The 25,528-nt window shown below is 43.8% G+C and overlaps 2 protein-coding genes across 3 annotated transcripts in view; one reads left to right on the top strand and one right to left on the bottom strand.

The window, feature by feature from the left end:
* Window positions 1-16,389, top strand: part of FANCD2 (FA complementation group D2) — a gene marked incomplete at its 5' end in the record, with an annotated part of 59,594 nt that extends 43,205 nt beyond the window's left edge. The window contains 11 exons of one of the 2 annotated variants that reach the window (XM_080914745.1): window positions 242-372; window positions 2,977-3,070; window positions 5,187-5,309; window positions 6,680-6,773; window positions 7,287-7,358; window positions 7,995-8,033; window positions 9,115-9,189; window positions 10,031-10,105; window positions 11,619-11,765; window positions 13,919-14,020; window positions 16,307-16,389. In XM_080914745.1, the coding sequence (XP_080770871.1) occupies window positions 242-372; window positions 2,977-3,070; window positions 5,187-5,309; window positions 6,680-6,773; window positions 7,287-7,358; window positions 7,995-8,033; window positions 9,115-9,189; window positions 10,031-10,105; window positions 11,619-11,765; window positions 13,919-14,020; window positions 16,307-16,378 (1,024 nt within the window). In that variant the 3' untranslated portion in view covers window positions 16,379-16,389. The remainder of the gene's footprint in view (window positions 1-241; window positions 373-2,976; window positions 3,071-5,186; window positions 5,310-6,679; window positions 6,774-7,286; window positions 7,359-7,994; window positions 8,034-9,114; window positions 9,190-10,030; window positions 10,106-11,618; window positions 11,766-13,918; window positions 14,021-16,306) is intronic. The other variant, XM_080914746.1, reaches the window with a different exon arrangement.
* A 1,472-nt stretch (window positions 16,390-17,861) lies between these two features.
* On the bottom strand, window positions 17,862-18,398 carry FANCD2OS (FANCD2 opposite strand; the record flags this gene model as incomplete). The annotated part of the gene is made up of 1 exon (XM_080914728.1): window positions 17,862-18,398. The coding sequence occupies one exon, from the start codon at window positions 18,396-18,398 to the stop codon at window positions 17,862-17,864; it is 537 nt and encodes a 178-aa protein (XP_080770854.1).
* Between the last annotated feature and the right edge of the window lie 7,130 nt (window positions 18,399-25,528).

Raw genomic sequence — 25,528 nt, 5'->3', positions numbered from 1 at the left:
ACTAATTGCCAGTCCTATCCCATCCTGTCATGACCCATTCCCTCTCGTCATGGCAAGTTCAAGGCCAACCTAGTCTTCATGAGGTCTTCCCCTCCCCCCCATAACATCCAAAAATAGCAAATCATTTTGTCCATGGAGATTTTCATACCCAGTTTTCTTTACAAAGAGACAGATTGGGCAACTTGTGTGCGTGTAAAACATCTTTAATGCATGTGTCCTTTTATCTCTTACTTCCTTACAGCCAAAGCTTCAATTACTTGCAGAATTTCCAGCACAGCATTCCCAGTTTCCAGTGTGGTCTTCATCTCCTCAGACTTTTGATGGCCCTTCTGGAGAAGTCCTCAGTATCTACCCAGAAGAAAGAAAAACTTGGTGATGAGCCGAGATTTCTTCTTGGGGGAAGGGAGAGATATGAATGGGATTGATTCTTACATTTGTGAATTTTGTGTTTTCCTAGAATTTTGAGCATTGTTACATGTAAATGCCACAAAATCATAGGCGTGCCCTCTTCCTCCACCAAGGAGACCATGCTTGCAGAACTGCACTATTCGTAGTGTAACTTTGGTTAGATTACCTGACTGTACAGTTTTCTTTTCTTTCATAAGATATATGTATTTTGTTTTTATTTTATATGTATAAGTGTGTCGCCTGGATGTATGTCATACATGTTGGAGACCAGAAGTGGGCATTGGATCCACTATAACTGGAGTTAAAATTTCAAGCTACCCAATGAATGTTGGGAAAAACCAAGGTTCTCTGGAAGATCTGCAAAAGCTCACCACTGAGTGCTCCAGCCCCAAGTTTCTTCTGTTTTTATACTAGGGATTAAACCCAGTGCTAAACTCTTGAGCTCTACCTACCCTTCATCCTTAATGATTTTCTGTTTAACGTTTTTTTTTTAAGTCAAGGTTTTGTTATGTGTTTCTGGCTGGTATGTAGGCCAGGCCTTGTAACAATCCTACCTTTTCTTCTTACTCTCAAGTTCTAGAATTATAGGTATGTGCCACCATCCCCTGCATGAGTTTTACTAATCTACTTCCTCCTTGACTTAGGTACTTAGATGCTTGCATACTCTTCTATTGCTGTGAGGCTTTTGAAACCTCCATGTCCACAAATGACACACCTCTTCCAAGACTATACTTTCTAATCCTTCCCAAACAGTTCGCCAGCTAGGAACCAAGTATTTAAACATATGAGTCTACGGGGGCCATTTTCACTAAAACCGCCACACTATTGTCTTCTTTTCTCCTTCTCCTCCTCCTCCTCCTTTTCTTCATATGCTAGATACACACACACACACACACACTGGCATGCACAAACGCACACTCGTACCATGAAGTGGATAGAAATAGAAGAGGAAGAAATCACAAGCATCAAGGAAATGAGTGCTGGCCTTTTCAAAGCACGTGTGCATCATCCCATCTTCACGCTTACATCATCCACTGAGCTGACTCGTGCTCTCTCCATCTCTGAGATCATCTTACTGTATAGCCAGGTCGGCTTTGAACTCCAGATCCTCCTGCCTTGGGCTCTCCAGTTCTGAGAGTACAGGTCATGTGTCACCTGTCACCCTCCCTAGGGGTCTGGAACTTGTGACCTTTCTCTTTAAGTATCCTTTAGCATATGAGCTCTCAAAATGCAAATCACTATCTTTCCAAGTTTTGGCACAACAAAAAGCAAAGATTAATGTGTGAAGGAAATCTTTTGTCCTATGTTTATATTAATAAAGTAGGGTTTTGGTTGTAATCAGGAAGCCCTGTGTTTGTGCTTCAGGACAGGGTCAGTAATTAGGGCATACTTAAGTCTTAGACACACGGTTTCACTTATGACAGTTGAGTTAATGGAACAAAAACAAATTACCTTTTTAAATGATTGTTAGGACAGGGCTGGTGCTGTCTGCCTACAATCCCAGTACCCAGGAGGCTAAAGGAGAATTGTGAGTTCGAAGGTAGCCTATGCTACACAGTGGTACTCTCTCATTTTTGTTTTTTGTAGAAGTAGTCTCTTGAAGCCTGGGCTGGCTCAGATTTGCTGTGTCCATGCTAAAGATGCACCCAAACTTGTGATCCTCCTTTTTCTTTATTTTTTTAATTTATTTTATTTATATGACTACACCAGAAAAGGGCATTTGATCCCATTACAGATGCTTGTGAGCCACCATGTGGTTGCTGCAAATTGAACTCAGGACCTCTGGAAGCCAGTGCTCTAACCACTGAGCTATCTCTCCAGCCCGATCATCTTTTTTCTAAGCTCCTCTGTTTCCTAATGGTATTACAGGCATGTGTTACTATGCCTGGTTTTATATGATGCTGCGCATAGAACCCAGAGTTTTCTGCAAACTAGACAAGCATCCGCATAAAATACTTGTCCTAAAAACAAAATTGCTTGATAGGGCAAAACCTTAAATTTATAAAAATAATCTAGGGTTGAGATGGTTCAACAGTTAAGAATGTTTACTGCTCTCACTGGGGACCTGAACTCAATTCCCAACACTACTTCAGACAGCTCACAACTGCATGCCATTTCATCTTCAGAGGATCCAGTCTTCTTCTGGCCTCTGAAGGTACCTACAGTTAGATGCACATATTCACACCTAGACACTTGCATGTATACATAATTCTTCTTTAAAAACCATTTAAAAACATGCTTTAAAGTTTCTAAAAAATAAAACAATAATCCTTTTGATCACTACTCTTCCTCCAGCATCTGAAAGATGCTGTCACTCACACTACATGCTGACACGTCACACTATGCCCTATTCACACATAATCATGTCAGTGCATTGGGAGGGGAGAGTTGTCATTGTCTGTAAAGCCCCAACTAACCTGGAACTCACTGTAGTCTTCCCTGCCTCAGTCTCCCAAGTGCTAGGAATGGAAGTGTCAACAGCTACACTCACTTAACTATTGTGTAGTTTTTAAAAGAATGAGGTCAATTTAGTGTGAGTGAAATGTTTTTCATTTTGTTTTCCAACAGCCTCTCTGGCCAAGCAGCTGCTTTGTCGAGCATGGCCTCGTGGGGACAAAGAGAAGAACCCCGCTTTCAATGACCAACTGCATGATTTGCTTTGGTGAGTTATTTTCTTTCTTTAGGGGGCCAGGTTACATTTTTCCATTTTGCTCTTGTTGGGTTCTCTCATCTAGTTAGGGACTGAGTGGTGACCTCTGTTAGGGGAACTTGAAACCAAATGATGGCTTAAAACGAGTATAGATTGGAGTTTGGATCCTAAGAATGCTTTTCCTAATGTTGGCTGCTATCAGCTAATTGCTAACTGAAAATCCAGCTCTGTCTACAGTTGTGTCCTACCTTGTTAATAGTGAGTCATGTCTTCGTGCCTAAGACACACCATTACTTCCAGGGTGGCTAAGCGTGTTTTGGTTTGTTTGTTTATTTATTTTGGCTTGTTGAAGTAACTTACCGCGTAGCTGAGGAGAGCCTTGACCTTCTGTTCTGCCTACACCTCCTGAGTTACTGGTGTGCACCACCCCTCTGGCTCTTTGTGTTTCTGTTTTATTATTTTACATATATGGGGGTTGAGCTGCATGTTTATGCGCCATGTGTATGCACAGCAGGTCCGGTTATTCAGGGTTCCGAAGAGGCCTTCGTCCTGAAAGTCATGGGGGCGAGAGAGAAAGGAAGCCAAGCGCACAAAGAACGACAAGAGTCAGTCTAGATGGTGTCAAGGCTTCATTGAGGGTTTGGTGCTTACAGCTTATATGGGCTGGACAGAAAGGGGGAAGCAGGGTGCAGTGGAATTTTTACAGCATTTAGGGAGAGGGTGGTCCTGCAAGTTACAGGTTAACAGTCAGGTATGTGATTCCAGATATCTTATCTTCCCGCCTAGCAGCTAATCTCGGCAGAACCTCATTGTGGTAAATCTCGGAAAGGTCAGGCTCTCATGGGTGGGGGTGTAGGTACAGCATCGACCAGTTCTAAGGTGGCTGCTGTGCAGTCATTTTCTTAAGCATGGTTCTCAGGCATGGCTCCCTACACACTGCTCTCAGAGGTTAGAAGAGGGCATCATATACCCTGGAACTGGAGCTTCAGATGTTTGTGAGCCACCAAGTACTGAGAATTGAGCCCAGGCTCTATGGAAGGACAGCCAGTGCCCTTAACTGCTGAACCATCTCTAGCTCTTGACAGTGTTTCTAGTTGGAACTTTATTTACTCTTAGTTCTTGACAAGCATTTGTAATCTTTGTTATTATTAAAGTGAATGATTAAAGCACACACCTTTAGTCCCAGTGCTTGGGAGGTAGAAGCAGGAAGATCTCTGAGTTCAAGGCCAGCCTGGTCTACAGAGAAAGTTCCAGGACAGCCAGGACTACACAAAGAAGCCTTTCTTGAAAAATAAAAATAACAAAAAGGGCATGTCAGTAGTGCAGCCAGAGCTATGTGGAGAGACCCTTTCTCCAAAAGAAAGTGAATGTCTGAAATCATTCGAAAACTTAGCACATGGTAGCATCTCATGAGAAGATTTATTTATTTATTTATTTATTTATTTTTTTTTTTTTTTTTTTTTTTTTTGCTTTAGAAAGGTTTATTATTGGGTCTGGAGAGATAGATGGCTCAGCAGTTAAGAGTATTGGCTGCTCTTCCAGAGGACCTGGGTTCAATTCTTAGCACACACATGAGGTTCACAGCTGTCTGTGACTCTAGTTCCAGGGAATCTGGAAACCTCACATACACATAGGCAAGACACCAGTGCACATAAAATAAAAATAAACTATAAAAAAGGAAAGGAACATTTATTATTGTTGGTAATTAGTGCTTGTGTTCTAATATACTTAACAGTGCTATGCCTGAGTACCTATGTAATATCTCTCTCTCTCTCTCTGTCTCTCTCTCTCTCTCTCTCTCTCTCTCTCTCTCTCTCTGTCTGTCTCACACACACACACACACACACTTCACAGATTTCTATAGGGTACTTACAAACACTGAATATAGTTGCAGGTGGCAACTGTGTTAGTCAACTTTCCACCACTGGCAAGATTCCTGTGAAAATGAGCTTTAAGGAGGTGAAGTTTGTCTGAGTTCCTGGTCATTTGCCTCCATTGTCTGTGTGTCATGGAGAGGAAAGGCAGGACCCAGGGACGGGCTTATACTGAAGCCGACTTGTTCACATGGTAGCCAGGAAGCTGACAGATTTTATAATGTATGTCCCTATTCTTTTGACACTTTGTAAAGCATTTACTTGGAGCACACAGACAATGTTCTGAAGGCCATAGAGGAGATCACTGGTGTTGGTGTCCCAGAACTGGTCAATGCTCCGAAAGATGCCTCTTCCTCTACATTCCCTACGTTGACCAGGTAAGAGACTTCTTGCTCCACCGTCCTCCACCTTACTGACTTGGAGGGTGAACTCTCCCACTCCTCTGGCAGTAGAAGTCTTACTGTGTATTTTTTCTAAAATGCTCTCAATCCTTATCTCGTCACTGATAAAGTATCTGACAGATTCAATCTGAGGGGGAGGTACTTATTTTACAGCACAATTTCAGTCCAGTATGACAGCTAAGTATGGTGTCAGGAGCTGCCCCACTATCACTGGCAAGAGTTTGAGGCTGCAGCATGTTCCCATGACTTAAAACAGGAGCTAGAATAAACAGGCCAGAACCAGGAGCAGGCATTAACTTCAAAAACCTGCCCGTTCCATTAGCCAGGCCTACTTCCCAAAGGTTCTACAGCCTTCAAAATAGCACCATAAGCTAGCTAAGGGCCATGCTAGTATTTCAGAGTGCAACCATGTTACAAGGTGTGGGAAAGGATCTCATTGAGAAATGTGGAGTCACTACTTACAGCTTTCTCAGAGAAGGAACTACTGTTTGATTACCCAGCATATTTGAGGCCTGGGTTCAGCTCCCAACACACCTAAAGGCTAACTTAAGACCATAATTCTAATACTTTAACCAGCTTGGAAACATTGATTATTGTATCTGATGTTTGTCTTGATGGTTTTGTGTCTTACAACATCAATAGTTACCTTTTCCTTGTATAGTCAATCTTGTTTATCAAAAACTTTGACATCTTCATCTCATTTGATCTTGATTCCTATGAGGTGGAGGTATCGTTACCACAGTTGTACTGTTGAGGAAAATGAAGGTTAGAAAGGATTTCTTCACTTAAAATCAGTGAAGGGAGTTTAAACATACACATGGCTCCCCATTATATCACGGCTGCTTCCTGCATCATGGTACCTCTTCTTTGGCATGGGCTTCCCTATGTGTGCTCTGTCTGTCTGTCTGTCTGTCTGTCTGTCTGTCTGTCTGTCTGTCTGTCTATCTATCTATCTGTATCTCTCTTCTCCTCTCCCAAGAGGGTCTCATCTAGTCTAGGCTAGCCTCACTCCCTTTGTAGTCAAGATGACTCTAAACTTCCAATTCTCTTATCCCCACTACCTCCTCACTTCTAGGATTATAGGCATGCACCATGATGCTCATCTCATTTATGCTGAACCCAGTACATGCTCAGCACACTCTGTTATCTTCTGATCTACATCCTGGCCCTGGGCTCATTTCTTCCTTCTTTTCATTCTCCTCTTTCAGTCGGCCTTAGTTAATCATTCAGAGACAGAGATAGAAATGACTGTTGGTCTCCTGGCTTCTTCCTAAAGGGAACTTTCTGGAATTTTTTTTTTTGTAAGCTGTGCATCATGTGGGTATTCATGCCTTTCCCCCTTGTAGGCACACCTTTGTCATATTCTTCCGTGTGATGATGGCTGAACTTGAGAAGACAGTGAAAGGTCTGCAGGCTGGCACAGCAACAGATTCACAGCAGGTGGGTCAGGGCTTCCCCTCAAAAAGAAGTGACCTTTGATTACATGGGCATTGACTCTTATCTCTTTGGTATAGAGTTTTTCATAAGCTATTGTCTTTCAGTTACCAAGACCTAGGAATTCTTTCAAAAGGCTCTGGTTTGATTGCTTTTCCCTCTAGTTGGAGGTGAGAATTGAGCTGTTTCCCCTTGTTTCTACCCAGTTTGCCACTACCTGGCTTAAAAAATACCAAGCCTATTTGAGATGCTGTGGGCTTTGGCAGCCTCCCAGTCAGAGCTGAGGTAGACATGGGCTGCCTAGAGAGTTAGAAGCCACAGAGATTGATGACCGCAAAGGCTTGTACCTATGTGGAAGGAACTGTGTACCAGTGTAGGTACTCTGGTGTTACCACAGTGTTTGATGAGTACATTGGTTCCCACATCTCCTCAGAAGGCATAATGGACAGACTGTGGTAGTGAGAGGGCAGTAGAAGCATTGGGCTTGTGACTCAGAGGCCTGTGTTTGGCTGTCCCCAGGTTCATGAAGAGAAGCTCCTCTATTGGAACATGGCCGTCCGAGACTTCAGCATCCTTATCAATCTGATGAAAGTATGGGGGCCCCTGACCTGCCTCACGAGCTAACCTAGACACTCGGATTCTGGTTTCCAGAATCCACCTACCTGCTGCCCTCACCCTTCCTTGGGCTCTGTTTCCTCCCTTCCATGGCCCCTATTCATTTGGGGTAACCCCTTCTGCTACTGTGGCTTTTTTTTTTTAAACCTTTTTTGCCTCCCACCTGTATGTAGTACAAAATTTACTCCCTGACATTGCCCTGCTTTCCCATCTTACCTTGGATCCTCTGATCTGAGCACACTTCCTCCATGATTGCCTTTGTCCTCCAGGCACTGTGTTCTCTGTTGGCTTTTGCTTTAGCTGTCAGTCCCTCACCTCTCCAGCTCAGTCTTTAAGGTTTCAGATCAGAGTGGCCGTCCTCTGACAATGCTGTCTTCTCCACATTCCCAGTGCGAGTCAGTTTCTAAATCCCCTGTGCTCATGTCTCGCTTGTCTTCGACTTGGGTTTCAAGAGTTTCCTTCTTCTGTAATCGATTTTCTACTGCACCATTGCCGCGCCTTCTTCACATTACAGCCTCCTGTGTCAGCGGCTGTGCCGAGTGCAGTGGCACAGAGGCTAGTTACTCAAAGGAGCTCACCTCAGGTTTGGTTTCTTGTCTTTCTCCTGACCAGGTGTTTGACAGTTATCCTGTTCTGCATGTGTGTTTAAAGGTAAGAAATTTCCTAGGCTTTGTTTGACGTGTTTTCTTCCTGTGCGTCATTTCAGAGGGGCCTCAGCTAAATGGAATTGCTTTTTACCTCGTTCACATGCCAGAGGCTGTGCTAATAGGTGGTAGTTCAAGGTGGCTAACATTTTCTGCAGTAGTTGGAGGTAGTCTTCTCATGAGTTGTAGAATTTTTGGTCAGAATATTAGGACTAGGTTGAAAGCTACAGAGTGACTGAATTTAAACAGTGTTTGTGGTGTTCATGGTTATGCACACCTTTAATACTAGCACTTTAGAGGCAGAAGCAAGTGATCTGTGAGCTTGAGGCCAGCCTGGTCTACACAGGGAGTACCAGGTCAGCTAGGGATGCTAGGGTAGAGCCTACCTCAAAGAAAGAAAGAACAGCACTCACCCTTGCACTCCCTAGCAGTATTTCCAGAACAAGTTATAGACAGTTTCTGTTTTTACAAAGGCCAGGGCTGGAATGTTGCTCAGGGTAGAGAACCTGCTTAGTGTTTTCAAGACCCCAGGTTCAGTCCTTTGTACCACAAGACAAATGAAAACGTCCTTGGAGTGGCCTGTGAATGTCAGATTGATATTCTGACAATTGCATAACCCTTCCCTTCTTCTATGGGGAGGATTCTTCTTCCTCCTCCTGGTGTCTTCCCCCAGTGCGTGGTGCCATCCTTGGCTACTTCTCTCTTCACTCTACCCTGTACAACGTAGATGAGTGGATTGAGGACTGACTGATTGGAGGTGGCCGTGTATTCCTTTGGTCCTCTCAGAATTTCTCCTTGAGTGCCGCTGCTGCTCGTGTTCTCTAAGCTGGACAAGGGCTCTGGCCTTGTCTGTCTGGGTTCATGAGTCTGCCTAATCCTGTGGCTTACTCATATATGTGGCAGGTCTTTTTGTTTTTCAACTTTAGTTGCATCCTCCAAATAAACTTTCTAGACCACTCCCGGTTTATGTGAATGTACACAAATGATGACATGAAACTCTTGAGCTAGGCGGCCTATGCTGCTTCATCTGAGAGCTTTTCAAGTAAAAGTCTTCAGCTGTAGCTCAGCACCGCTGTCTCTCCCTTCAGTATGGCCGTCGCTTTGTGGAAGCATTTCTGAAGCAGTGTATGCCACTCCTCGACTTCAGCTTTAGAAAACATCGGGTAAGAGCTGAGAACAGAACCATTGCCACGGGCATCTGTGGGTATTTCTGAGCTGGGGCTGGGGCTGCAGGAACCTGTTGCCTACGCTCTGAGCACCAATTCTAAGCAACAGCATGCCAGCTATAGCCAGAAGTGCCCGGTAAGCATCACTCTGTTCGGACACTCCCTACCCCCAGCCTTTGGGCTTCATTTACTCTGCTCTCCCTTGTGCTGCTGAGACGGAAAATCATGCCTGATATTCCTGTAGCACCAAGAGGGACTTGGAACTGGCACAGTGAAAATAAAAGGGTTTTGTGTATAAATGTATTTCATGACGTCACATGTGTTCGTGTGTAAAATGTACTTTGATCACACATACCCCCATTTCCTTCTCATCCTTTTCCCAACCTACTGATCCACCTCTTATGTATAGAAAGGTGAGCTTTACAAAACACTGGCAGTATTTAGTTATGAAAATCACTATGAAAAGAAAAAAAGGGGGTGGTATCTTTTCCCAGTTTACACATGGGAAACTTGAGACATGGTTCCCTAGTTAAAATGTGATATCAGCCTGGTCTACAAAGTACCAGGGCCAATGTTACACAGAGAATCCCTGTCTTGAAAAAACAAACAATCTAACTCTTACTAGCTAACAGAGTAATAGATCCTAGGGACAGAGTTGAGAAGCTATGAATCAATAGCTGACTCAGTCAGTGCTCCTCTCTGAAGGCCGGGCCCAGATGAGTATAATGCAGCTGGAACCTACAGAGTTTACCTCCCTGGATCCCTAGTTGCAAGAACAGCCTTCATCTGAAATAACAGAACGTTATACCAGGACATTTTTGAATTCTGTTATTTTTAGGAGGATGTTCTGAGCTTGTTGCAAACCCTTCAGTTGAACACGAGGCTACTTCATCACCTTTGTGGACACTCCAAGGTAAGAGAGGAGCAGGTCTCACTATGAAGCATAACTAGCCATGGCCTGAAACTCAGTGTCCCTGCTGAGATCATAGACATGGGCCACCAGACCCAGCTTTCAACCCTGTGTCCAAGACACTTTATTTAGAGTAAGTAAATCCTTTGTTGCTGGATGAGACTGGCAGTTATTTAAAGGGAAAGATTTGTATTTGCACTCAAGCTTTGTAGCTGTTTCCTCCTGAGGATCCAATGTAGCTGTGCCCATGTATAGTCCTAGCACCATAGGCTGGCTGGCCTCAGCTACATAGCAAGACACTGTTTCAGGACAAACCAGAGTCCACTTCTTGGGGAAGAGAGTATAGAACAGTCCTAGATGAGTTACTGTTATAAAGTGTCCTAGAATTAGGCTTTCTACTTCTGTGATAAAACTCTGACCAAAAGCAACTCAGGGAGGAAAGAGTTTAATTAGCTTACAGGTCCTTTAGAAGAAGCCAAGGCAAGAACTAAAGCTGAGCAGGAACCTGGATGCAACAGCTGATGCAGAGGCCATGGATGAGTACCGCTTACTGGCTTACTCCTTAGGCCTTGCTCAGCCTGATTTTGTAGAACCCAAAACTATTCAGAAGTGGACCCATCAGCCATGGGCTGAACCCTTCCTCATCAGCTACTAATTAAAAAAATGCCCTAAAGGCTTACCTATAGTCCAGTCTTACAGAGGCATTTTCTCAATTGAAGTCCTCTCATGACCCTAGCAGTGTCAAGTTGATGCAGAATTAGCTGGCACACAGGCTGGTGGAAGGACAGTTACACAGCAGGTAACTGCTGCAGCCCGGAAGTGTTCCAAGCCAGCCATCTGAGAGCTTCTCAGCCTCGGATGCATCTTTGGGAATATCTGAGTATTAAAAAACTTCCCCAAGTCAGGCATCATAGCACACACCTTTAATCCCAGCACTTGGGAGGCAGAAGCAGGTGGGTCTAGGTAAATAGATCGAGGCCAGCCTTATCTACAGTGAGTTCCAGGGTAGTCAGAGGTGTATGATGAGACCCTGGCTGGGGTGGCTGGGGGAGGGCACAACAACACAAACCCCGCCGATCAAAGGTCTTAAACACTAGTCTGAAAGAACATAGAAACTGTGGCTTCTGTGGTTCCTGGGAAACCATGTGAGTCTTTGAATCACTTTTTGCCACTCATTTCTTCCTTGTTTAGAAAAAGATGAGCTGGAATTTCTGGGGCTTAAAACTGACAAGACCTAATTTTCGTTTTCATATCAGTAAAACACCTTGGGGCAATTTGCTGATTACTAGTCAACAGTTTATAAGAGGCACCCAGAGGTGTTGATGGTTATGTTTTCTAGCCTTAAATTTCTAATCTAACATTTTTTTGGCGTACTCATCAAGCTGTTACTTTTTGGAACATGTCTCTGGACCATATTCGCCACTCATGTCCTCTTCCTGTTCAGTTATGAGAAATTCAAATATTTCTGTGCAATATGATACATGATGATGAACCTGGATCCTTTCTTTCTCTTCAGATTCACCAGGACACAAGACTCACCAAACATGTGCCTTTACTCAAAAAGTCACTGGAGCTGTTAGTTTGCAGAGTCAAAGCCATGCTTGTCCTCAACAATTGTAGAGAGGCTTTCTGGTTGGGTACTCTCAAAAACCGAGACTTACAGGTAAGCCTGAAGTTCAGACAATCGGTTATGTGCTCCCAGTCCGTTCTTTGTAAGAGCATCAGAAGAAATACAAGCAGCTGCCCAAGCCCAAGCCTGTTCTAATAAGACTGCTTTGACTTGGCCTGGTGGCACAGGTTTATAATCCTCAGCTACTTGTGAGGCTGATGCAAGAAGATCACAAAGTTCAAGGTTTTCCCAGCTACAATTCAGCAAAGCTGTCACAAAATTGAAAGTAAGTAGAGGAGGCTAGAGACACATTCAGGCTGGAGTGCTTGTCTGAGGAACTAGGTGCAGTCCCCATTAGTGGGGAAAGGCTCCTGTTCTCACGTCTGTGGTTGTTTAAGTTAGCAGGCTGGAGAAACAGTGCAACACAAGAGCACTGGCCGCTCTTTCAAAGGACTGAGGTTCAATTCCCAACATTTACATGATGACTTACAAATGTAACCCCAGTTCAGGGAATTCAAACCCCTCTCTGGGCCTCCATGAGTCTGCATGCATATGATACACAAGACACACATGCAGGCAAAGCACTAATAGATATAAAATTAAAAAAAAAATTTAAATAAAAACGTTTTCAAAATACCATCTAGCTGGGCAGTGGTGAGTCAGGCCTTTAATCCCAGCACATGGGAGGCAGAGGCAGCCTGGTCTACAGAGTGAGTTCTAGGACAGCCAGGACTACATAGTGAGGCCCTGTCTCAAAAAGCCAAAAACAAGAAGGCAAGTCAGCACAGCCCTTTCTCTGTGCCATGGGAACACCTGTAAGCTCCACAGAGAGCAGAGTTAGAGCATATAAGAATATGGATAAACTTGAATTTTTCTCATAAAGCACTCTATCTTATTACTGAGAATGCTCTCCATTCTAAAAAAAATGAGCACGTCCATCTAGAACCTGTTTGTGTGAGACACTGTGTTGTGGTAAATATTAAAAAGGTGGCGTAACCTTTTATCAGTCCCCATGGTCTCACTCTGTGGTGCTGGTCTAGTGCAGAGCTGAGCACACACCATGTGGTCCCCACACCACTGGTGCTCCATGCCTCACTCTTCCACCCCTGCTGCTTCTGTCCTGGGTGGATATGACCACCCCGGTGTGTTGTCACTTCCCTTTGGCATGTTGTTGCCAAGCCTTAGACACACACATCCCAACTCTGTTGCAGGCTTTATGTGTTCCAACACTACACCCTTTGAACTCAATTAAATGGTCACATTAAAGAACACACCATACTACTCTGATCCAATAGGTATAATATGATTTGCCAGCCTAGATAAGTCAAATGATCTTATACAATTCCAGCCCTTATAAAACATGCATAACAACCTTATTTATGAAGAGATGTGCCGAGAGAAACATACACTTACTGCCAAGGTCCAACTCCTCCACACTCGGACTAGCCAAGGGTTGTTAACTTTTAAAAGTGTATATGCATGTGACCTCTACAAGTTTATGTGCACCACCTGTACGCAGGATCTAAAGGAGATCAAAAAAAAAAAAAAAAGTGTTGAGTTCCTTGGAGCTGCAGTTATAAGCAGTTGTGAACTACCACTAATCCTGGGTCCCATGTGAGAACAACAAACACTCAGCTCCTGGGCCATTCCCCAGCCCCTCTAGCTGGTATGAAAAGAATAGAGTAGTGGTTTTCTTTCTTCAAATCAAACTTAGGAAGTCAATTCTGTTGTTTTGTTGGAGGAAACTGAAGCTCAGGAAAGTAACTTCCACAATTTAGCAGTGAGCCAGTGGAGCCAGGGTTTGAGTCTAGATAACTCGTCAGACTGCTTGGCTATTTGTGGTTGGTGTGTAATACTTATAAGCCTTGAAGCATTGAGAAATATGTTTTTGGCAACAAGATCTCATTATGTAACCCACATTGAATCTCTTCTAAGTTCAGACTTAGGGACAGTTTAGATCCATATTTGGCGCTAACAGTCACCGATACAATATCTAGTATAAAATGTAGTGTAACACTAGAATACAAAGATGGACATAGAATGATGTATCGTTTCCATGAGCATCTCAGAAACCTGGAACTGAATGGTGCTTCCCTGAGTGGTAGTTCACAGGCTAGATTATTTCTTCTCTAATTGCTAGAAACTCGGTCTCCGATCATAAAGGTGCTACTACAACCCACTATTTGTTTTGTTTCTTCTACATTTAGGGTGAAGAAATTATTTCCCAGCATCCCTCTTCCCCAGAAAGCACTGCAGAGGACAGTGAGGATGGCATGTCATCCTACATCTCCAGGAACAGAGGAACAGAGGTATCTGCACAGGCTAGTCTGGCATTGGTGGACCATTTTAATAAGTATTCTCTATGTGTCCATTGTTAGATAATTCTGTGCCCATCTCCATGCCCTATGGAGGGGAAAAAAGCTTATATAAAGCTTTGGGATCCATAAAATTCAATAACATCATCTCAAGGTCTGTTGAAAATTTGCAACCTAAGGGCAATTATAGCTTAGTGGTAGAGCATGTACTTAGCATTTACTCATTTGTGCTTTCAATCTTCTGTACCAAAAACAAAGTGAGGTTTATTTTTCTTTTATTATATAGCATCCTGGTTTCCATAATCTTGTATATAAAAATGTTCTAGAATGGAGAAGTGACAAGCTTATTGTTAAAAATTAGTTAAACCATTTTAACTTTTGTCTGGCTGTCCTGGCTGCCTGGAGCTATGTAAATCAGGCTAACTTTAAAATTACAGAGATCTACCTGTGGTTAAAGACATGAACTACTATGCCAGGTCATTTCAGGTGTGTGTGTCTGTCTGTCTGTTTGTCTATCTGTCTGTCTATCTGTCTTCTGCCTTGTCTATGTCTGTATATATGTGTGTGTGTGCTTAATGATTATGTGTTTTAATGATTTTTTGTACATGTTTTTCTGTGCACCATGTGCATGCAGCACTTGTTGGAGCCAGAAGAGAGTTGTTGTACCCCTGGGACTGGAATTAGAGTTGCAAGCCACCATGTGGGTTTTGGGTGTTGAACCTTCATCCTCTGGAAGAGCAGCCAGTGCTCTCAATAACACTGACTCATCTCTCCAGCCCCTTAACATATAAAAGAGAAATGTGAAGACAGAAGCCTAGAGTCGGGGGCTGGAGAGGTGGCTCAGTGGTTAAGAGCACTGACTGCCCTTCCAGAGGTCCTGAGTTCAAACCACACGGTGGCTCACAACCATCTGTAATGAGATCTGATGCCCTCTTCTATGCATCTGAAGACAGTTACAGTGTATATAATAAATAAATCTTTAAAAAAATAGATAAATAGAAGCCTAGAGTCAAGCTGCCAAAACAGAGAAATAAAAGAATAAAAATCCTCATTTTTTTTTCCTGTGGACAGATGTGCTATTGTGGATTTAAAGTAAGCTAAGTGAAATGTGTACGTTAGGTTTTGCATTAATTGTACATACCAGGCAGATTAGTTAGAAGCTGTGCACAGAAAGACTGTCCATTATAAAGTCTGATTCTAAGGCTCTATTTTAGTTCTATTATGAACCTCTTCTGCTTACTCTCATAAGGATCTGAGGTAATCAGTATGCTCTGCTTCCACTACATGTGTGTCCTAGTAGAGGAGCTCATCAGTTTCATGCTGGACTCCTGTTGGTGTCTGCCAGGACTTGTAATAACCTTTGCTTTACACACACAACACATATACATACTGGCCTGTTTATTACCTTTATTTATGTATGCAGAATCTTGCTACAAAGCCAAGGCTGGCCTTACACTCACAATCCTCCTACCTTGGCCTGAACCTTGGGATTACAAAGTTGTACCATATTGAAGGCTTGTTCTATATGTTGATTTTACAATGTGACTTTGTTTTTGTTGCTGTGTTTTATGCCTTAAGAACTGCTAGAGAGCTTTGGTTTATTTAAAGATCTTACAGATTTGCTTCAGTTGTAAATAGTTCAGTATTAAAATGACCTTTGGGGCTGAATGTAGTAGCTCAAACCTTTAATCACAATACTAGAGAAACAGAGGCAGATTGATCTTTGTGGGTTCAAGACCAGCCTGGCCTACATAGCAAGTTTTGAGTTAGATAGGGTTACACAGTGAGACCCTGTCTCCACAAAAACCTTTCTCCATTGTCTTAGGTTATAATCCATGTCAAGAATTATGGAGTATGGGGGACTAAGTATGTCTGGTGGCTCATGCCTGCAGTCCAAGCACTTGGGTGGCAGAGGCAGGTGGATCTCCTGAGTATGAGGCCAGTCAAGAGCCACATAGTGAGATCCCATCTCAAAAAATCAAATTTAAAGGCAGGGAGTGCTAAGCATGGTAGAATGTGCCTGTAATCCCAGCCCTTGGAGGTGCTGGAAAGTGGAGGTGGAGGAAGCTCACAAACTCAAGGTCCTTCTTGGCAACTTAAGTGTGAGAGGTCTTGAGCTACGTGAGATCTTGTCTAAAACGAAAAGAAAGCAGGACAACATTTGTTCTAGCTTACAATATTTTAAACTATTCACTGCTTTTAAGAACAAAAATGATGTAGTGTACATCTGTGAGAGCATCGAGAACTGGCCTAAAGCACCTTTTTCTTCTTTTCCCTTAGGATGGGGAAAATGAAGCCAGTGATGGACAGAAGGACCAGGACAGTGATGACAGTGACGACAGCTCCAGTTAGAGCCAAGCGACACAGCTGCCCTGCTCACCTTTAGCCAACTCTCACCCATGTTCTCTTCGGGGTTTGAAGTCTGGTGTCCATCTTTCTAGCCAGAGCATCCTGTTCGTCCTCCAAGAAGGAGTTTTTATTTAATTCCCCGGTGGATTTTACAGATTGTCTAACCTCCAGATCCCTAGCTCAGGAGTTGAATGCAGTCTCCGTTGGTGGATTGGATGAACAAGGCTGTGCTGTACTGCAGAATAGATGCTCTAGCTGGGCCTTGGTGGCTGGTCTTGAAACTAAAATTTAGGCTTGTGATACCTTTGTAAATAAATCCGTTTCTGAGTTTTGCCTCAGCTACCTTTTTTCTCACTTTATATGTGTCTCATTCAAGGATTAGGTGAGATTGCATTGAAGTTTGTGCAATCATACGGGTGCCCTAAAATGTCTCCCATACTGTTATCTTCCTGAAGGAATGACTTCTTATCAATCACTGTTTGGTTTGGTTTGTATCAGGGTCTCTCTAATAGTCCTGGCTATTGTGGCATTAGATTTGTTGACCAGGAAGGTCTTGAACATTATTTTTGAATTTTTAAACATTAATTTTATACATATGTGTATGGGCATATATGTACTATCATGCATATGTGGAGGTCAGAGGACAACTCATGGGGGTGATCTCTCCTCTTCCACCATCCAGGCTCCAGGGACCAAACTCTGGACCTTTACATGCTTAGCCACCTTGCCAGCTCCCTTTTACAATTCTTGGTTATTTGTATAAAAGGAAGGAAGACATCATCAAACATGTTCTGGCTTTGTATGTATGTATAGTATTTATTTCCATATTATTCTGAATTATGCCTAGAGTCTATTTGTAAGAATCATACAAAATAATTGTAGTTTATTAGAATAGAACATCAGGAGCTAAAATAGGGGATTCTTCTGTCTTCTGCCAGGAAGCCCAGTCTCAGAGCTGTGCCAGGTTCTTTCTTGCTGTGCTATTAAGATAATTTAGTGTTTGTTAATATTTTACTCATAGTGGTATTAAAGTGATGTTTTATTGTTGTTGTTGTTGTTTGTTTTTCTTGTTCACATTAGTTTTAGGAGGGAATGTTGTTTTTAAATTAGTCCTTAACCCACATTCAGACTTTTGACCCCTTCCCTCATCCCCTGGTACCCAGAAATCGAGATGTCTTTTCTTGGCATCCCTTTCTTCACCAGCTCATCATTGTCTCTGGCATTTAAGTTGTGTTCTAGGCTGGCTTATTTATATAAGGTAATCATTATCTCATGTGCACATCAATGTCAGGTTAACTTCTAAATGCCCATTTAGCTTTAGAGTAGAAATGTTCTTCCTTGCTCAGGATCATTGGTCCTATTTCTGAAGAGAAAGGGAGAAGGGGATCTCCTGAATTGTCACAGCTTGATGTATGTGGATAGGTCTGTGTAAGCTTTGAGTACATACCAGAGCATGGTGTGGAGCACAGGGGTTGAATGGGACCCTTTACTTGGAGTGCTGCAAGGCAAAGGTGCACTTCTTGTAAGTCGCATACAGCAAGAGAATTGAGCGTAGCATCTGTTTGCACATAGTTACTGTCATTTGGATCTGAGGCTCCTTGAGTCCAGTAGGCCACTGGTGCTCCCTGCTGATTATTTTGCAGAAAGCTGACTTATCTGAAACTCTGAAGGTTCCAGTCCACTTGGGTGGCTGGGCTGTGATGACCCTACCAAAAACAGAATCTACTCCACTGAGGCGGACTGGCTGGGGCTTCCTCACCACTCCTTTCTTGTTACTCACGGCTCGGAGCTCCGATGTGTGACAGGGTAACTTGGGGCTCTCTCCAGATTCCACAAGAGGGCTGTCTAGGACAAGCGTGACTTCTTGAAGGCACAACTGCACTTCAAGGTCAGAAGGGGTGTGAGGGAAGCAAGGGGAGGCCCTAAAAGGGTGTTTGGAGGAAGGGGTAGGTGTTGTATGCCGCAGCCATTGGAAGCTCTCATCCAGTGGGGTCCATGGTGACCAGAGCTGGTAGCCTGCCATTGACAGTCCTAAAGGAAAGGAATCAAACATGGAATTTCCCTGCTGTGCTTTGGGGGAGGGGAGAGGCATGTCTGTGCAAATTCACAGCGGTCTCATTACTGACAAACATAGTGGGTTTTGTACAACAGATGCCAGTATACCTGACAGGTCAGAAGGTCTATAAAGGACAAGATGCTGAATTTGGTAACTGCTGTGCATACTTGGAAAGATTCATTAAATCTTTCCAAGCCCCTGTAAGAAAGTTAACCCAATTCTACAGATGATATAGCTATATCTGAAACAAGGTATCTCAATCAATGTCTTGGGGTGGGGTCTGGGGGGCAAAAGTAGCTGGACTTCACATTATCTGAGGCAAAGAAAACCGCCCATGTCTTACAAGTGTTTGAAATTGGTACTTTGTCAGAGCTCTCAAAGTATAGCCCTTGAACTAGCAGTTTTTACATCATTAAGGATCTGATTAAAATGCAAACTCTTGGGAGCACATCTCAGACCTACTGAGTTAGAAATATGGCATGGGGTCCAGAAGTTTGCACACATACAAATCCCCCAATGATTCTGTTACACCTTACAGTTTGCAGACTATTTACAGTGTGACTGTTAAGTAATCTCCATTTTTCACTATACCAATGCAGACATGCAACATAAAACAGTCCCTGGCTTGGTGGCTTATGCCTACTATATTCTTAACACCTGGAAGGTAGAGGTAGGAGGATCATTACAAGTTGGAGGCAAGACTGTTTTATATAGTGAGCTCCGAACCTGCCAGAACCAAATACATAGTGAGGCTCAGCCCCCTTACTCCCCAAAATACTGGAGAGTTGGCTCAACAGTTACGAATACTTGCTACTATTTCAGGGAACCTGAATTTGATTCCCAGCTCCCATGTGGGGCACCTTATATCTGTCTAACTACAGCTCCAGGGGATCCAACAGGGATTTTCTGTCTACTACCAGTACTGAGCATACAGATGAACACATAAGTCTCAGGCAGGTAATCTCTGAGTTCAAGGGCAGCCAGGGCTACTTAAGGAGACGCTGTCCAAAAAAACAAAACAAAAACCCAAGACTTAACAACAGCAGAAAACCCCAAAACAAAAACATTACTGGGACAGTCTTGGCCCTAAAAGCAATCTTACCTAGAGCACTGGACAGCTTACACAGCCCCTTAAAAGAGACACGTTCCATGAGGGAGAGTTCACAATCTTTCCATTCACTCCCCCATATAAAGGTATATATGTTTTTACACTTAAGATACTCACTGGATAATACCTCGAATTTTACTTATGTGCTAGGAGGATGTATTAACTCAAATGTATCCAAGTAGAATTTTGATTTTCTGTCATTCTACTTCCAAATTGACAGTGTGTACTGAATTCCCGAGAAGCTAACTTTTTTTTTTTTAGCACCTTCCTCTTATGTGAAGGGCCATTACAAGTCCCATTTATGTATAAGTCAAATGTACTGACCCATCTCACCACGTTTGTCCCAGTAGGTAGGTCCTTTATTTCAGCCAAATCTAAGTCTTTGTCCTCTCGACAGCAACACAAACTGTCCAGTAGTCAGTCACAGACTGTCACCAAAAGACTGACATCTCCACAGTGAGGTTCATACACACACACACACACACATACACACACACACACACACACACATACACACACACACACACACACACACATACACACACACACACACACACACACATTAAAACAAAAGTGCCCTTTGACAATGATTAGGACGCAGTTAGTTTTCGGGTTTCCTCCAGTTGATAAGTGTTTCTCAGTCTGTGCAGTCCCTTTTCAGGTTGCTATGTTTCATATATCTGCATGGACTACAGCTTAAGTTTAAGAGCACGTAGCCAACGCTGCCATCTCAGGACTTGAAAGGTTGAAGCAGGATTGCTATGAGTTCAACAACTGCCTGGGCTGCAGGGGTTAAGACCCTGTCTGAAAAAATTAAAAACCTAGAGGGGGCATCGGCTACACTGCCATAGCAAGGTGGATGGACAGTATTAACCCTTCTAAATATTTTTTGAAAAGAAAAATCCACTTATAGACTCATCTCCTAAAAAACAGCGAAAGGAAACAGCTTTGTCAAATATCCAGGCTAAATCAATAGAGATGGGAGGGCTTTGGACTTCAGGTCTTTCCATCCTTCACACAAGGTATCAACAAAAATGGCTCTGCCATAGTCTCCGGCATCACGGAATAGAGAGAGGTAGAGGGTGAACTAGGAGTTCTACATAAGCTGCTGTTCTAGCCCCACACAGGGAACACTTGGTTCCCCTGTCCAAAGAGGCATCATTTTTATTGGCGCCTTCCTTCTAAGGAACCCGGATCCTCGATTTCCCCACCTGGGAAAGGGGACGGCAGCGCCAAAGTGCAGCTGCAGTCCTCATGAACTGTGAAAAGAGAGGCTAGAGTGCTTGGAGAACAGGCTTGTCTCCCTGGAAGTCCCTCCCCTGGAGCGGGAGCCACATATCCCTGGCCAAGGCCAGGGCAGCGGTGGGAGCCCGGCCCGGACCCACCATCACCATCTGGGCAGCGACTCACCTATTGAACCGCACGCGGATTGCACGCTCCAGGGTAGATGCCGCATCTTTTCTCCACTCGGCGCCTAGCAACCGCCTTTGTGACTCAGGACCCCAGAGGCAGGGGCCAGGCGGGTAAGGGCGTGGAGTGGGGATGTGGCTAGAGACGCCCTTCTAGAAGACCTCTGGTGCAGGACAGCTCCAGCAACACCTTCAGTTCCTCCACAAATATCACCCGTGGGCATTTGACAGGAGCATAGAGGACACCCCTTTCCCCCATGTCAAACGCTGTGGTCAAGTTCCAAAACCTGTAGTTAGTGTTAAGTTAACCTTTATTCATTATACCCTTGCTCACTCTGCTCCAGTTTTATTGCACTGGAAGGATTTCAGTGAAAGAAAAGAGAATTATAAATGCTCACCTGTTAAGAAAAAAAAAGGGGGGGGTTGGATAGATGGCTCGGTGGTTAAGAGCACAAACTGCTCTTCCGTAGGTCCTGAGTTCAAATCCCAGCAACTACATGGTGGCTCACAACCATCTGTAATGAGATCTGATGCCCTCTTTTGGTGTGTCTGAAGATAGCTATGGTGTATTATATCTAATAAATCTTAAAAAAAAAAAAACACACACACTTCCCTTAACTTTCTTTTTTCTTTTTCTTTTATAAAGATTTATTTATTACTGTAGCTGCCTTCAGACACCAGCAGAGGGCATCAGATCCCATTACAGATGGTTGTGAGACACCATGTGGTTGCTGGGATTTGAACTCAGAACCTCATGAAGTGCTCTCAACTGCTGAGCCATCTCTCCCGCCCTTCCCTTAACTTTCTAACTGAACTTGTCTTCTTTAACTTCAAAAGATCATGTTCAAGTTTATGCTTACCTGTGTGGGTTTATGTGCAATATATCTGTGCAGGAGACCTTGGGGCCAGAAAAGGACCATTAGAAACTGGGTCCTCTACAAGATTATCAAGTACTCAACTGCTAGGCAGTCTCTCCAGCACCATAATTAGTTCTGTCTTCTGTTAAACCTCAGGATGCTTCTGCTCCTGTCCAACACTGAGACAGTTTACCATAGCCCACTGTGAGCAGCATTTTCATTAGCATGGACAGCTGTGGAATGCAGGAGTTGCCCCACTCCCAGTAATTTCAGTCTCATGGTATGCACGTGCTTGGAGCAAGGATTGATGAACTAACAACACACTGCTCCTTTCTTTTTAAAAAGATTTATTTATGTATTTTATGCATACGAGTACACTGTCTGTCTTCAGACACACCAGAAGAGGGCATCAGATCCTACTACAGATGGTTGTGAGCTACCATGTGCTTGCTGGGAATTGAACTCATGACCTCTGGAAGAGCACTCAGTGCTCTTAACCACTGAGCCATCTCTCCAGCCCATACTGTTCTTTCCTTAAACACAAAATTAGCCCTGCATTTCCTTTATTGTAGGATTCTTGATTTAAAAATCTGTTGGACAAGCTGGGTGTTTTGGTACACACTTGTAACCTCACCACTCAGACTAAGCAGGATACCTGGCCAGAGTTTAAGGCCAGTGGAACACATAGAAAAGCACAATGGGAAAAACACTTTAACCTTAAGGATGGACTTTGAGGTAATGTTAGTTGAGACTAAGGACTCAAAGACTGGGGTCAGGCAGAGATCTGGGTTTGGAAGGCCTACAGTCTTCAGGTGTCTGTCTAGTGCCCACTATGTGTCCGTTTATACCCATAACAGAAGGAGTCAAAGAAAAAGAATTTAGATGGAAATCAGGAACCAGAGAGAGTAGAAAAGTATGAGACTTGGAAGAGAGGCAAGTGCTTTTGAATTTACATCTTTTTCTCTTCCTCCTAATTCAGAGATGGCTACTATTTAAAAGTCAAACGAAACTGAGGTTCCTGAGAATCATTTTCATTAAATATGGAAGTCCCCAAAGCTAAGATTAGATAATTAGAATTACTGAATAAAGAGGTATTAATACTGTTGTTACAATCTGTACATAGTCCTCTGTGCAGTCTGCCCAGATCTGGGGGACATGATCTAGGAGGTACCATTTGTGATTAGCACCACTGGGATCCAGCAAAACCAGTTTCCTTACATTAACCAATTACAGTGAAATACCTGAGCCAGCCATCTTAAGAAGCAGGAAACGCGGGCTGAAGAGATGGCTCAGTGGTTAAGAGCACTGACTGCTCTTCCAGAGGTCCTGAGTTCAATTCCCAGCAACCACATGGTGGCTCACAACCATCTGTGATGAGATCTGATGCCCTCTTCTGATGTGTCTGAAGACAGCTACAGTGTATATATAATAAATAAATCTTAAAAAAAAAAAAGAAGAAGAAGAAGCAGGAAATGCACGCACATTGCAAAACAAAACACTGCCCCTGGTCCTGCCCTACATATGGCAAGAGCATATGTAGGAAGAAAGAAATCACACAGGGAACAAGAAGCAGAAAGACCTGGGCTGGGCTAGGCTAGGCTCAGGTTTCTGTAACATCAGGCTCTGGAAAACCAACTCCAGGAGCTCCATTCCCTTCCCAAGGTGCTACCCCAAAAGAGATGCCTAAGTTAAAACTTTTAAAATGTTATATCTTGACACTGGTTGGTCATAGGGTGTCGTGCGCCCCACGTCCCACCGGCAGGAACAACGTACAACAACAGGATTCTTCTTCGACCAACCTTTATTGTACAGCACTCTGAGCAGGGGACCACGTGGAAGAAAAATGCACTGCTTATATATGCCCAGGAGACTCATGTTGCTACCTGATTGGTGCGCCCTCCAGTAGCTCATTAGCATGCCCCGAGAGCGGGCTGTGACGTCTGTGGTACATGCGCACTACGTCTCTCAGGCTGGGCAACAGCTGTTTGCTGAGTCATCGGCGGGAAGCCAGCGCCATCTTTGGGTGTGGCACAAACGGCTCTCAACAATAGGATATGCCTTTAATCCCAGCACTCTAGAAGCAGAGGCAGGTGAATTTCTGGGTTTGAGACCAGCCTAATCTACATAGTGTCATGGTGTCTTAGGGTTTCCATTGCTGTGAAGAGGCACCATGACAAAGGCAACTTTATGAAGGCAAAGACTTCATTAAGGATGACTTACAGTTTCAAAGGTTCAGTCCATTATCATCATGGTGGAAAGTATGGTATCCAGCAGGCCAGCTGGGTGCTGGATAAATCAAGAGTTCTACATTTTGATCTGAAGGCAGCCAGGAGGAGGCTCTGATTCCACACTAAACAGACTTTGAACACTAGGAAAACTTAAAGCCTACCCCTACAACCACTACACCTCTACACCCACTCCAACAAGGCCACACCTCTTAATAGGGCCACTCCCCATGAGCCAAGCATTCGAAGATTTATGCAGGCCAAACCACCACACATGGGTTAACCCTACCATAGTTTGCCTTTACTGCTATGATTATAGCAGACATTACCCCAAAGCCCAATTCTTACGATTAAAGTGGTTTTCTCATTGGGCATTATACTCAGGACAGGCCTTAGTCTCTTTAGTGCTGACATTACAAGCATGTATGACCAGGACCAGTTCCTAAATGATTAGGTGAAAAGGTTGGAGATTGTTCTTGCAGCTCTTGATAGAAGTTGCATTAATTTGCACTGTGACTTACCATTTTGCTTCAGCCGGTCCATCACCGGATATTAAAATTAAACATTTATTTTTCTCATTTGATAAATATGGAGATTCAGAGTTGGTGGGATGCCTTGATCAATATAGATACTTGCCGCAGACCCTGGTGACCTACATTCTGTCCTACAAGATGGAAGATGAGAACCACTCCTGCAAATTGTCCTGTGACTTCTGCCCGCGTGCTGTGTCACATGGACGCTTACACACACACATAATAAGAATAAAATAATTTTAGCTTGGCAGTGGCAGCCAGGCGGATCTCTGTGAGTTCGAGGCCAGTCTGTTCTATAGGGTGAGTTCAGGGACAGCCAGGACTAAACAGAGAGAACCTGTCTTGAAAATCAAACAATAAGAACAAATTTTAAGGAGAGATGGCTCAGAGGTTAAGTGCACTGACAGCTCTTCCAGAGGTCCTAAGTTCAAATCCTAGCAACCACATGGTGGCTCACAACCATCTGTAATGGGATCTGATGTCCTCTTCTGGTGTGTCTGAAGAGAGCAACAGTGTACTCATAAAAATATAAAAATAAATAAATCTTTAAAACAAAAAAAAAAAAAAAACAAATTTTAAAAGAAAACGAGAGTGAACAGTTGTGAACCAAGCATGAATAAACGGGATTCGTCGACTGTGCCCATCTCTGACAAGGAGCAAGAGAGCTTGAAGCAACCCTAGGTGGAAGTAGGAGCGTGTGGGCGCCCCCTAACGACGAGACCCGCTAGTGATCAGCGGGTGTGTGCAGCCGGGGACAGGGTAGCTCTCAATCTTCACATCGCGAGTGGAGGAGTCTTGTTTTCCCCAGCGTGGGAGCCAAGCTAGAGCGCTGGGTAAAGGGAGATAGTCTGCGCACGCGCGCCGCTATGCCAGGGCTTTCTGGGGCTCGAACACTTGGGTGCGGGCTGGCAGCGCAGGCGCACTGGAGGTCTGTGGAGGTCGCGGCGCCTGCGCAGTCACTCTTC

The sequence above is a fragment of the Micromys minutus genome (genome assembly GCF_963924665.1).
Source record: "Micromys minutus genome assembly, chromosome: 3".
Taxonomy (NCBI): Eukaryota; Metazoa; Chordata; class Mammalia; order Rodentia; family Muridae; genus Micromys; species Micromys minutus.
This window is presented reverse-complemented; position numbering and strand designations above follow the sequence as displayed.